Below are 13,770 nucleotides of genomic sequence, written 5' to 3' on the forward strand. Positions count from 1 at the left end.
GCCCCAGGCGCTAGAGTGGCTCTGTTTGCAACAGAGCGATGCCCTGGAGGGGCAGAGCATCGTCCCCTGGTGGGCAGAGCGTCGCCCCCTGGTGGGCATGCCGGATGGATCCCGGTCGGGCGCATGTGGGAGTCTGTCTGACTGTCTCTCCCCATTTCCAGCTTCGGAAAGATACAAAAAAAAAAAAAAAAAAAAGGGGGGGATTCAGTGGGGAAAATGGAAAGGATAAATAAAAACGCAGTGGAGTTACAGAAAAGACTGGCGAGCAAGAAGAGAGAGCAACAGAAACTATTCAATCCAAAACCTGGACAGGGAAAAGGCCACACATGACTAAGGAAACAGGTAGCTCAGCTGGTTAGAGCAGCTCCCTAATACGCCAAGGCTGCAGGTTCGATCCCTGGTCAGGGCACATACAGGAGTCAACCAATGAATGCACGAATAAGCGGAACAACAAGTCAGTGTTTCTCTCTCTCTCTTACAAATCGCTCAATCGGTAAAATTAATAGTAAAGAATAACAAGTAAACAGAGCCGTGGTGGCCTCAGGGACAAAAACGAGTTTAACTGGCGTTTGGGGGAAGGGACACAAAGATATTCAAAGAAATCATACGGTATAAACATTCATGTCTAAAAGGCTCAGCAAACCCGAATCAGGACCAACACAGTTGAAACTACACAAAGTCGCATCACAACCTGAGGTAGAAACAGTCCGTAAAGAAAGACACACAGCCCTGGCCGGTTGGCTCAGCGGTAGAGCGTCAGCCTAGCGTGCGGAGGACCCGGGTTCGATTCCCGGCCAGGGCACACAGGAGAAGCGCCCATTTGCTTCTCCACCCCTCCGCCGTGCTTTCCTCTCTGTCTCTCTCTTCCCCTCCCGCAGCCAAGGCTCCATTGGAGCAAAGATGGCCCGGGCGCTGGGGATGGCTCTGTGGCCTCTGCCTCAGGTGCTAGAGTGGCTCTGGTCGCAACATGGCGACGCCCAGGATGGGCAGAGCATCGCCCCCTGGTGGGCAGAGCGTTGCCACTGGTGGGCGTGCCGGGTGGATCCCGGTCAGGCGCATGCGGGAGTCTGTCTGACTGTCTCTCCCTGTTTCCAGCTTCAGAAAAATGGGAAAAAAAAAAAAAAAAAAAAGAAAGACACACAGCCAGAGAAGAACTGTCATGCCTGACCTGGGGTGGTGCAGTGGATAAAGCGTCGACCTGGAAATGCTGAGGTCGCCGGTTCGAAACCCTGGGCTTGCCTGGTCAAGGCACATATGGGAGTTGATGCTTCCTGCTCCTCCCCCTTCTCTCTCTGTCTCTCTCTCTCTTTCCCTCTCTTTCTCCTTTCTAAAATGAATAAATTTAAAAATATATATATTAAAAAAAAAAAAAAAAAAGAACTGTCATTTCTCGTGAGGACAAAAAAAAGAAGAGAAAAGCAGCCCAGAAGACGAGAACAGGGCAGACGGAAAGCAGAGAGTAACTGTCAGCCCAGAATTCTGTATCCAGCGGAAATGGCCTCCTCCTTCAAGAGGGAAGGTGACCTCTCGTCAGCGTGACGAATTAACTCCATGGAACGTGAATAATCATACTTCCGTCGGGCAGAGACCATTTTACAAAGTGCTCTGAGGACCCTTTGAGTTTCTCAGAACTTATGACGGGTCCACCACGGGGACATGGGGAAAGTCTTGGAGCAGAAGGAAGGTGACACCCGTGTCCACCACCGGGGCGTGGGGAAAGTCTTGGAGCAGGAGGAAGGTGACACCAGAGGGGCACTCCGGTCGAAACGAAGTATACAGAACAAGGTACGTCTCCGGGTAACTGGAAAGGGTTTTCTTTTCCATCGTTTTTAAAAAATCATTTATTTATTTAAAATTTTTTTTTAGAGAGAGAGAGAAACATGGACTTGCTGTCCCATGTGTTTATGTATTCATTGGTTGATTTTTGTATGTGCCCTTGACTGGGGATCAAATCTGCAATCTTGGAGTATCGGGATGACACTTCAACCAACTGAGCTAACCAGCCAGGGCTTTCTTCCATATGATAAATGTCTTCGAAAGAAAATCGGACATCCTGCCTCACCAGGCGGTGGCACAGTGGATAGGGCGTCGGACTGGGATGTGGAGGACCCAGGTTCAAAACCCCGAGGTTGCCGGCTTAAGCGTGGCGGCTCATCTGGCTTGAGCGTGGGGTCGCTGGCTTGAGCATGGGATCATAGACATGACCCCCTGGTCACTGGCTTGAGCCCAAAGGACGCTGGCTTGAAGCCCAAGGTCGCTGGCTAGAGCAAAGGGTCACTCGGTCTGCTTGTAGCCCCCCAGTCAAGGCACACATGAGAAAGCAATCAACGAAGAACTAAGGAGACTAAGGAGCTGCAATGAAGAATTGATGCTTCTCATCTCTCTCCCTTCCTGTCTGTCTGTCCTTCTCTGTCTCTGTCACACACATGCACACAAAAATTGGACATCCTAATTAAAAAAAAAAAAAGATATATCTAACCTTGACCTATACCTTACACCTTATACAAAAATTAACTCAAGATGAGCTATACACTACACAGAACCTGAGCCACAAAACATCTCGAGAGAACACAGGGAAAACCCTCTAATCTTGTTAGGTAAAGACCTAAATATGACACCAAAGAATGCTCTAGAAGAGAAACACCTGAGTGCTTAATTTCATCAAAATTTAAAAACGTCTAGCCCTGGCCAAGTGTTGGCCTGGTGTGTGGATGTCCAAGGTTCAATTCCCGGTCAGGGCACACAGGAGAAGCGCCCATCTGCTTCTCTACCCCTCCCTCTTCTTTCTCCCTCTCTTTCTCTCTCTCTCTCTCTTCTCCTCCCCTCCTGAAGCCATGGCCTGATTGGAGTGAGTTGGCCCCGGGCGCTGAGGATGGCTCCATGGCCTCTGCTTCAGGGGCTCAAAAATGGCTCTGGTTGCAAAGGAGCAACGTCCCAGATGGGCAGAGCATCGTCCCTTAGTGGGCTTGTGGGGTGGATCCCAGTCAGGGCGCATGCAGGAGTCTGTCTCTGCTTCCTCTCCTCTCATTAAAAAAAACAAACAAACTTTAAATTGGCTATAAAAGACACTATTCAGAGAACAAAAACAACTCCAGTCCGGGAGAAAATGTTTACGAATCACATGTCCAACGCAGGACATTGATCTGGAATGTACAAAGAATGCATGATACTTGACAATACTTAATACTGAAACAAAGCAACAACAAAGAAGGGCAAAGACTTAAAGAGGCCCTCGGCCAGAGCAGGTGTACAATGGCAAACCAGCACATTAGATAAGGCAGAAAGACGAAACCCCCGGAAAAGACCACCACCGTAAGAGAGGCTTAAAAACAAAAAGAGGACAAACCCAAGTGTTGGCGAGAACATGGGACAACCTGATGCTGACGTGCGGCTGGTTCTTACACAGTTAAATATACAGTCACCAGAGGACCTGCAATCCCCACTCCTAGGCTAATTTTTCCAGGGGAACGAAGGAAACAGAAGTACGTGCGTCTGGCCTGTGGTGGCGCAGTAGATGGAAGAGTCGCCGAGGTCGCCGGTTCAAAACCCCGGGCTTGCCCGGTCGAGGCGCATACGGCCAGCAATCGGGAGTTGATGTTTCTCACTCATCCCCCTTTCTCTCTCTCTCTATCTCTTCTCTCTAGAATCAATAATTACAATCTTTAAAAACAAAACAAAACTGAAGTATGTGCAACAGCCTGTACACAGGAAGCTCAGAGCAGATGAATGCATAATAACGAAGAGGGAGAAGCGAGCTCACTCTCCTTTAGCTGGCGGACGGACAAACGGGGGGGGGGGGCAGCCATACAACGGAATGCTCCTCGGCAATAAAAAAAGAACGAGCTATGAGTTCACGCTGCAACGCGAACGGGGGGCGCACGCTTTCTGGCACGAAAGGCCACATGCTGCAGTGACTCTGGTTAAGTGACAGGAACCAGAGGGGCGGAGGACAGGAGTCAGCAGGGGAGGGGGGCCGAAGACATGACTAAAAAGGGGCCGATGGGGAGGGGGGTTGGGGCTTTCATGGCGGAGGACACTGTTCTTTCTAGACCTTGATTGCGGAGGTGAGCACATGACTATGGGCGTGTGTTTAGACTCAGAGATCCGACAGACGAGATAAAAACGCCGGTCTCCGCCGCTGCAGGTGGGTTAACAACGTAAAGCAACGGCATCAGCCAAGGCCAGGAGACCCTAGGTGTACGGAGGCCATGAGCGGTTTATTAAGGCCAAAGTCGGTCAGAAATGGGTGCGTTCTACTGAGGACACAAATGTCCACCGCTGGGGCAAGACAGAGGAGAAACCCACCTCGCTCCCTGTCTGCAGTCATACCGTCCGTGATGGAAAACTTCCCGCAGTGAACAACAGAACCGTAGGCCCTGGGGTCTACCAGACACGTGAGGAACAACAAGCATCACAGTGACACCAGGTCCTTCAGAAATAAAGAAGGGCGTCAAGGTCAGCAATGTCCTGACACCAACCCCAGACGAAGATAATGTAAGAAAACCGACACTAACCTGCAGGAACACAGGTGCAAAAGTCTTTTACAAAATATCGACAAGCTGTCCAGAGACACGACTATACGATACCTAGTAACCAAGGGAGTGTGTCCCGGGAATGCACCATACGATATGTAGTAACCAAGGGAGGTGTGTCCTGGGAATGCACGATAGGATACGTAGTAACCAAGGGAGGTGTGTCCCGGGAATGCAACGAGCTTCCACGGTTGAACAGGAGCTGATGTAACACACCATCCACCCGCGAACAAAAGACACTGGATGAAATTCAAGCCTCTTTCGAGGTTTACAAAGAGAACGGGAGAATCTGTGTGGCAGCTCGGAAGTTAAACACGCACCTCTCGTAGGACCCAGCCATGTTCACGCTCAGAAAAATGTCACAGCAGCCCCTGCACACTGTGGGGTGTGTGGGGGATGGTGACAGCGGCCCCTCCCCAGAAACCACCCACTGTGTCTGTTACCACTGGCGGCACGCCCACAGCAAGGGAGAGAACTGAGCCACCAAGGGCACCTAGGACCCATACTCACAACCACGGGATGACTTTCAAGATCCGTAACCGGAAAAAGTGAAAAATAAGACTGTTTTGTAATAATTTCACTCACAAAGCAGAAAGCGGGGGCTGGGGAGGGGGTAGGCAGGGTGGTGAGGACCTAAGTCACTTTTCTTCCCCTATTCAGTGAGAAGTGGGGAGGCAGAGAGACAGACTCCCACATGCGCCCTGACTGGGATCCACCAGGCAAGCCCACCAGGGGGCAATGCTGTGCCCATCTGGGGCACTGTTCCGTTGCTCAGCAACTGAGCTCTTCTTAGTGCCTGAGTCAAAGGCCGTGGTGCCACGCTCAGCGCCCAGGGCCAACTCGCTCCAATAGAGCCATGGCTGCAGGAGGGGAAGAGAGAGATAGAGAAGCGAGAGGGGGAGGGGGAGGGGTGGAGAAGCAGATGGGCACTTCTCCTGTGTGCCCTAACTGGGAATCAAACCTGGGATTCCACACACCGGCCCGACACTCTACCACTGAGCCAACCGGCCAGGGCCACCAGGTCACTTTTAGGGCAGTGAAACATTCTGCGTCACAGCCGCGGCCAGGGCGCCGGACTGATCACAACAAACAAGCCATCGCCGGTGCGCTAGGAATCAGCACATTTTACTGAGCACAAACACTTTCGTAAACAGAAGGGAGAGAAAAGGCAGGACGGGTCCACACAGCCCCGAGTCTCGGGCGCGCTCTGCCAGTGAAAGAAGCCAGACCCTGCTTACGGGACGTCCTAGAACAAACAGCCGAAGGACCGACCGAGTGAGCAAGAGCAGACCCAGCTGCCCGGGCGGGAGGGGGGACGGCGGGGGCGTGTGTGCCTGCAGGGTGATGGGACGGTCTCCCTCTGACGGTGTCTCCCCACAGGGCTCCCACGGAACATTTTACAGCCGTCCCTTTCAGGCACCTGAATCACACCTCAATAAGCTGGTTTCAGAGCTCTCAGGGCCATCAGGGGGTTGAGGGTTCAACGTGACACGGCACAGCTTTCCGGGCACCTGTGTTATGTCAGCAGAGGCTGAGGGGACAAGGGACCCAGGGAGGCCACCCCAGGAGGCTCCCAGGGACAAGCCCCAGATAGCATGGGAGTGCCCGCTGGCCCTCAGGCCCGCCTGGGGCAGCCCCCTGGGTGCCTGGTAGGACAGACACACCAGGACTGGCACCTCCTTCACCCACAGGAGCTGCCGGGGTGTCACTGAAGGGGAAGCTGCGTCCCTGCCCCGGGCCCCACACCACCCCTTCTCCCCTTGGGTCCCACCTGAGCCAGGCCAGAGACAACCGTGTCCCTGCTCCCAGGGCCCCACACGAGGTTGGGCGGGGCTCACAGGGTGACACCCTGGCCCAGGCCAGGAGGCGTGTGGGCTGGCGGGAAGTGGGGTGGCGGGAAGTGGGGTGGCGGGAAGTGGGGTGGCGGGAAGTGGGGTGGCGGGAAGTGGGGTGGCGGGAAGTGGGGTGATTCTAGAACAGATCCCACCTTCTGATCTGTTTTCTGTGGGACCCCAGGTGACAGTCCTTGAGTTGTCAGGCTTGGGCGGGGTGGCCTCCGACAGGCATCCGATCCTGTGGGCGGGGCCGGCAGGAGGGACCACGGCTGCCGACCAGGCCCCCTCCCCTGAGCCTGGGCCGCACCCATAAGATGAGAGGGCAGCAGCACTGACCGCGTAGGCGGCACGGAAAGGAGTCCGGCCCGGGCAGAGTTCGAACACGCTCCCTGCCTCCTGCTCAGCACACAGGAGCAGAGGTGGACCAGGAACACACAGGCTCCCCATGTGCGTCCTGTGTCCGCGCTGGGACAGCCACGCCGCGGCTAAGCCTTCCCGAGGCCCCGGTACCGCAGGCCCGTTCTTAGTCCTGTCCCACGGGGCTGGAGCTCAGTGATGGACACCTGAGTCCCCCGCCCACAGAGCAGCTCACATGGGACAGTGGGTAGACCGGGGAAGCTGCCTATCCCCCGACAGGGAGGGGGAGCAAGACCACCCAGGGCCACCAGCTCACAGGCCACCCAGCTCAGCACCCCTGGGTGGTCCCACTCCCCCCCCCCAAAGGGTTATCTGGGACAGCCCATGGCTGGTGTCTAAATGGCTGGTGTCAAAATAGGGAGGTGTGCCTTTGTCTCAGACCTCCACAGGGGGCAACATCTGCCTCCCATTCAAACATCTGTGGGGAGGGGCCCCACCTGCAGTCCAACCACCACGGAAACGCTGCCCAGAGTGCAGTGTCCTGAAAAGTGGTCAGACCCAGGGGCGGGGCCCTCCCTCCCCCTCCCCCCCGCCCTCCCTCCCCCTCCCCCCGCCCTCCCTCCCCCTCCCCCTCCCCACACAGAAAAGGGAGGGCACCCAGGTGGGTGCTACACCCATGCCACCACGCATGCCTGTTGGCTCAGTTCTCCACCCACAGCCTCACTCCTGGGGGGCCCAGAGGCAGTGATCCCTGCCTCACTGCTACCCTTGCCAACCTTGGCTGGGGTGACAGGCCAGCCAGCCATGATCCAATACTTATTCAGGGCCCTGTTTGCTGTCTGTCTACTCCAATGGGAGGGCAGGGGCCACACCTATCTCGGTCAGCGCCACTCCCAGCCTGTGGGGACAGACGTGCCCCGGTGGCACAGAACCCTCAGGGCCAGACCCCTTACCACCCCGGGGTGGGCGCCTGCCCTCATGCCCCCCCACCCTGGACCAACACTGACCCCCAGGGTCCCATGGCCTCTTGAGCCCCCAGGAGGTCGATCTAGCGCAAGCTGCCCCCTCCCCAGAGGGGGCCGGGCCCGAGCCACGCCCTGCCAAGGGGGGGGGTGCTGAGATGGGGCGGGGAGTCCGACTCAGCCCCCCCCCCCCGCGAACACCCCCCATGGTCAGGGCGCTCCTGACATCAACAGATTAGAAATGACATGACCCACTGTCCTCCAGTGGGGGCCTGGGCACATCGCCGTAATGTCCCCACCAACGACGGACGGTGGGATGACATGGGACCAGGGACAGCCGGAGAAGACACACAGGTGGGAAGGGTTCTGGGCCGCTAGGGTTCAAGAAGCAATCAGCTTGATCAGCAACATTTAGTTCCTTGATTTCCTGAACGGGAGGCCGGCCACACAGGCGCTGCCCTGACTGTCCCCTATGAGGTGAGGGGGCAGATGGGGTCCCTGGTGTCCCTGCTTTCTGCAGCGGGTATCAAAGACCCCTGAGGGCCACTCAGGCCAACCTAGCCCTGGGCAGGGAAGGAAACTGAGGCCGGAGAAGAGAAAAGCCTCTCAAGTGTCCTTAGAATGTTCCAGATTCCACCAACCCAGAGAGCTCTGCCCAGCCCTCGTCGGGGACCCCAGGCTGGGGCAGCAGGCGGCTCGGCCACCAGAGGGGGCACGAGGATGTCCCCAGGCCTGGCCAGGCTGAGGCACAGAGGGAGTCCGGGTCAGGGAGGCCAGCACCCACGGGGGCCAGGTCCCTCCCTGCCCGCCTGCCCCCAGGGCCCCTCCCCCACAACACTCCTCCCAGCACGCCCAGGGCCCGGTGATGCCAGCAACGTCACTGCCAATAACCTAGATTTTAACCAAGAAATCAACCCCCCCTCCCTGCCCCACTTATGGGCTCGCTGAGGAGAAAACCCAGGCTGGATGGAGCATCCTGGGCCAGCTGGAGGCAGGACCGGAACCCACACCCCGCCCCCACCGGCCTCCCAGCCTCCTACAAGCCCGTTCTACCTCCGACATCCCCTGGGAGGTGGGGCAAGGGGGCCTGATGGCCACGGAGCTCCCTCCTGGCCCTCCAGACAGGGGTGCGCCCCTGCAGCCTCAGGCCAGCGGCCCTGGCCGCAGTGGGACTCACACCTCTGCCTGAGTCCTGGGGGTGAGGGCTTCGGTGAGAAGGTCCAGGCACTTCAAGGCCACGGGGCAGATGGGCCTTGTAGCCCTCACCCTGGCCTTTCGATGACCACCGTCCCACTGGCTCCTCAGGAATGCCAAGGACACAGGTGGGGCCACCACTGTGCAGGTGAGAGAGCGCCAGGCTCAGGAGGGGCAGGTGGGCCAGCCCCCAGCAATCAAACACGAGGGTTTGCCATTCTCCTGACTGTGCCATGGCCCCAGGCCACACTGGCTGGAGGGGGCGCTGTGCTGGGAGGACCCCGGGAGATGTGGACGGCCGTGGGCCAGGAGAGGGCAGCCCCTACCCCTGGGCCCTTGGCAGATTCTACCGACTGCTCCCCATGCACACACAGCCCCTCTCACAAAGCCCTGTCCAGCTGGCGGCGTGAAGACTGGGCGCCCTCAGGACACTGCTGTGGTCTGCTCTGGGCCGGTGTGGCCTGCCCCCCAGGGAAGGGGAGACCCCCAGGATCTGCCCAGCCTGGGGCTCCATGTGGCCCTTCCCTCACCTCCCTGGTGGCTGTGGGCCCACGGGCAGGTTCGCAGAGCTCCCTGCAAGGCCTGGGCCCTGGGGGCCCTCGGAAGCGCCAGGCCACTGCCCGCAGGTTTCCCGGTCCCGGAAACACCACAGCCTCGCCTCAGCCACGACCAGAAAACCCAAGTTCAATCGAGGTGGCTGCTGCTAGCGCCCTGCGGGTTCATGCACATAGGACAACACCCACTTCGATAAAGGAATCCCTTCTGGGGAGAGGCACCCCCCAGAGTCCCTGAGAGGGACCCGAGTTGGGCAGACCAGACACAAGCCGTCCAGTCCTTGATGGCTCCTGGGGACCCAGATGTCCCAAGGGCCAGCTCCCTCCGCCCCCTGCCTCCCAGGACCGATGAAGGAGCCCCCACGGGGGGGAGGTGTTGAGGAGGAAATGAGGGAGAAAGAGGGAGGGTTGGCCGCAGGGCACGAGGACATGGCAGGGACAGGAGGAGGAAAGAGCCCCAAACTGCCCCTCGGGGCCCCAGAGCTCTGGGACGTCACTTCCTGCTGGCACGTGTGTCCGGATTCAGTCCACTGGACACGGGCCCCGCATGCAAATCAGGGCAGGCAGCGGGCCCAGGCACACAGCCAGTTTTCGGGGAACACAGAAGACAGGGGGACACCCGATCTGGGGCCCCAACGACGGGACCCTCCGCCCAGCAAATCCTGAGCCGTCTCCAGGGACCGTGATGCAGTCTGCGACACCAGGCGTCTCAAACGAGGGCATCTCGGGTTTGTAGGTCCTGAGTGGGGGGAGCCCTCCCCTTAAGCGGGGGCAGCTCATTCAGTTCAACAGGCGCTTTCTGGCCTGTCCCTTGGTGCTGGGCCCAGGGAGGTGGCAGCAAACGGGACGGGTACAGGGGACTCTCGGGCTTTACTGAGAGGCAAGACTGGGGGGGGGGGGGGGCTAAGGTTAACGGGCCCGCTGGGGTGCTTGTGGAGCCAGGCCCTTCACCGGGGCTGTGAGCAGGTGAGTGGCTGGCTTGGGTCACACAGTACCCTGTGAGCCCTCTCTGGCAGATCCTTGGTCCACTGGGACCCTCGGTCTCTTTGTCCAATGGGAGACAGGGCCCCCTCCTATAGGTTACACTAGCTTCCAGCCGGTTTTACTCAGCTAATCACTTCCCCGCAGCCTCTCATCTCCTCTAGGATCAAGTTTAAAGTCCTTTAGCCGCGGCCCTGCCAACACTGACCTAGGAGGACCAGTCCTGCCTCAGGTCTCAGCTCCTGCTGGCTCACGGAGTCTGGGCTAGGTTAGGGGCTCCCTGCCTGGCACGCCTCCGATGCTGTGGCCTCCCCAAGGTGTCCTGACTTCCCAGCAAGCCCTGGGAGCACCACAGGGAAGGGGGCCAGGTTTGCCCCGGCGCCCACGCAGGGCCCAGAGGCCCGCCCACGCCCGCTGCGGGCGGCCGCGGCGCGTTACCTGCGTAGCTGCCGGTGGCCTTGATGTACATCTGGCCGTACTGCTCCTCCACCATGGTGTCATAGGCCTCATCGTCCTCCTCGTCCTCCTCGTTGTGGTAGGAGGTGGGGCTGTCGGTGGTGGGCAGGCTGCTGGCGCCCGGGCTGGTCCGCTCCCCCTGGGAGTAGGGCACCTGCTGGATGCTGGGGATGAGGGTGGCCAGGCTGGGCACCCCGTAGTAGGAGACCCGGGGCAGCTTGAGAGGGGCCGCGCCGGCCGCCACCGCCGCGCCCGCCGCGCCGTCCCGGGGCCCAGACTCCAGCGGGCGCTTGGCCACCAGGCCCGGGCCGGCGGCCGGCGGCAGCTCCGCGGCTTCGTGCTTCACGCGGGTCAGCAGCGGGATGGGCACGGAGGGGGACACCACGTACGGGGCCGCGGGGGCGGCCGGCTGCAGCGGGTTGCAGGGGCTCTGAGGCTCCGAGCTGGCGTCCTCCATCACGGCGGTCTGCGAGTCGCAGTGGGGCGAGCTCACCTTGAACAGGAGGTCCGTGCCGCGCTCCACGATGTGCTGGATCTGCAGGAAGCCGGCCGTGTACATGACCACGAGCTGCTCGCTGGCCGCCATGGTCAGCCGGCCCGTGTAGCAGAAGGACAGGATCTGCTGGAAGCAGGCGGGCGGCACCGTGCCCGGCAGCTCGAAGGCGCTCTTGCTGTTGCCGCTGAAGAGGTCGCGGAAGTAGAGGCTGCTGGCGGCCAGCACGGCCCGGTGGGCCTTGAAGGCCTGGCCCTTGACCACGATGGACACATCGCAGTAGAGGCCCAGCAGCCGCTGCTCGTTGAGGCAGCCCAGCACCGTGTTCCCGAAGTTGGGGATCTCAATGTGCAGCATCTGAGACATGGCGGGCGGGCTCGCGGGCACTCCGGACTCTCAGCGCGGGAGCGGCCCGAGCGGGCACATCTGTGGGACAGAGAGGGCCCGGGGGCGCCACGGTCAGCTTCCTGGATGCCCAGTGCCCACCCTGGAAGGGCCAAGCCCTGAATGACACCCAAAACACACTCTGCTCCGGTGCAGCCCCCTGCCCGTTTTCCCCAGACCCCCTCCAGCCAGAACTGACCAGAGGTCCCGGGGCAACCTCACTCACACGGGACCCTGGCTGAGCCGATGCTCAGAACGACATAGGATGCTCCAAGCCCAGAGCCCCGTGCCCAGCCAGGAGATGCCCCCCACACCACCCGTGGGCCGCCCCGTGGAGCCCCTGCTCCCCGCCGGGGGAGAGTTTGAGCCCTTGGGCCAGAGACACTCGTCTTAGCAGAAGAGAGGAGAGAGGTCTGCACCACGGCAGGGACAGGACGATGGAACGACGGAACGACGGAACGAGGCCATCAACCCACCGAGCTGGGAGGGGCGAGGGCAGGCATCCGCCGCTCGCTCTAGCACAACTCTTTCCCCAGGAAAAAGTTAGCAGCAGAGAAGCCCCTCGCTGCCCTTCCCCGGGGAGGGGCCAGAACCCAGAGCAGGAGGTGCGGCCCCCCGGGCGCCGCAGAGGGGTCTTTCCCGAGACTCCGGTTTGCTTTTCCTCTTTTTATCTTGGAGCAGCAGCGCAGGGACAGGGGACAGGGGGCAGGGGACAGGGGACAGGGGCGCCCAGGGAAGTGAGAGAGCGGAGGGAACTCCGCAGGCCGGGCTCCGCCACCTGTCCCCCACCCTCTCCTGCGGAGACAGACCTCCAAAGCCAGAGGGGCTCCCGGGTCCCGAGCCGCCTGCCCACCGACCGCTGCGAGCCCCCGGCTTCCAACAGCCACCGGTCCCCAGGGGCGCGTTCCCAGCCCAGGTGACCGGAGGGGTCATGGGGGAGGCTGGGGGCAGGGACTGGCCAGGGGCTGAGGATGCTGCTGGGCGTCCCGGAGCCGGGGACAGGGCTCCAGGTGCCGCTGGTCCCGTGCCCGATTCTGAGAAGAAGAGGGTCCGGGACGGACGGACGGACGGACGAGCCGGAGAGGGCGCAGGCTCAACTCTGCGCAGACAGAGCCGCACAAAGGGCCGCTCTGTCCCGCGGGAGGAAAGTGCCTGCGGCCGCAGAGGCGCGAGGGGGCCGGCGGAGGGAGGGGGGCGCTGCGCGAGGGCGGAGCGCCCGGACCCACCGCAGGAGTTGGGCAGGTGGGCAGCCGTGGCCGGGCGGGCGGGCGGGGGGGGGGGGACCCGCAGTGCCCCCGCTGCGGAGAAGTTGCCGGCAGACCGGGTGGGTCCGACCCAGCAGGGGTGAGGGGGGAGACCTACCTTTGGCTGCTGCCGCTGGTGGCCCCGCACTGCCCGCTCAGCCTGGCAGGGGCAGGCTCCCCCGCTCGCCCGCCTGCCCGCCTGCCCGCCCGTCCGCCCGCCCGCAGCCGCCAGCTGCTCCGGGAATGCAGCAAACAGAGCAGGAGCCCTTGGGGTGGGGAGGGCGAGAGAGCCCGGAGAGGAGGAGGAGGAGGAGGAGGAGGAGGAGGAGGAGGAGGAGGAGGAGGAAGGGGAGGGGAGGAGGGGGAGGGGGGCAGACTCTCGGCGCTGGGCTGGGAGGCCGCGGCTCAGCTGCACCCAGCCCGGCTCTCCCGGGCAGCGCTCGGCATCTCAATGAAGAGGCCGGATGCAGACGGACATCCAGGCTGCTCCTGGGAATGAATAGCGGCCTTTGATTTGGGAGCCCGAGCAAATGCCAGCTCCCGGCCCCAGCTTTTAAAAACAGTGGCGTGCCGGTGCCAGAGGAATGCACGGCTCCCCGGGTGTTGGTACGAGACAGACTTTTGATGACTCACTGCAATGCAAACAAAGATGGCAGAAATACTGTACTGAACGTGGAGAAATGCCTCCCGGTGCCGCGGCCACCGAGACAGCCTGGGAATTTATCGCGCAGTTTTGCATATGAATTGCCCAGTAAACTGCCGCCCCTGCCATCCGGCA

The 13,770-nt window shown here is 60.5% G+C and overlaps 1 protein-coding gene across 5 annotated transcripts in view; it reads right to left on the reverse strand.

Moving 5' to 3' along the window:
* NACC2 (NACC family member 2) overlaps nt 1–13,770 on the reverse strand; it is a 101,264-nt gene that overhangs the window by 23,374 nt on the left and 64,120 nt on the right. For 4 of the 5 annotated variants that reach the window (XM_066255709.1, XM_066255712.1, XM_066255708.1 and 1 more), the window contains exon 2: nt 10,854–11,790. In XM_066255709.1, the coding sequence (XP_066111806.1) occupies nt 10,854–11,730 (877 nt within the window). In that variant the 5' untranslated portion in view covers nt 11,731–11,790. Of the gene's footprint in view, nt 1–10,853; nt 11,791–13,110; nt 13,208–13,770 lie in introns of those variants that run through there. The other variant, XM_066255711.1, reaches the window with a different exon arrangement.

The sequence above is a fragment of the Saccopteryx bilineata genome, chromosome 2 (assembly GCF_036850765.1).
Source record: "Saccopteryx bilineata isolate mSacBil1 chromosome 2, mSacBil1_pri_phased_curated, whole genome shotgun sequence".
Taxonomy (NCBI): domain Eukaryota; kingdom Metazoa; phylum Chordata; class Mammalia; order Chiroptera; family Emballonuridae; genus Saccopteryx; species Saccopteryx bilineata.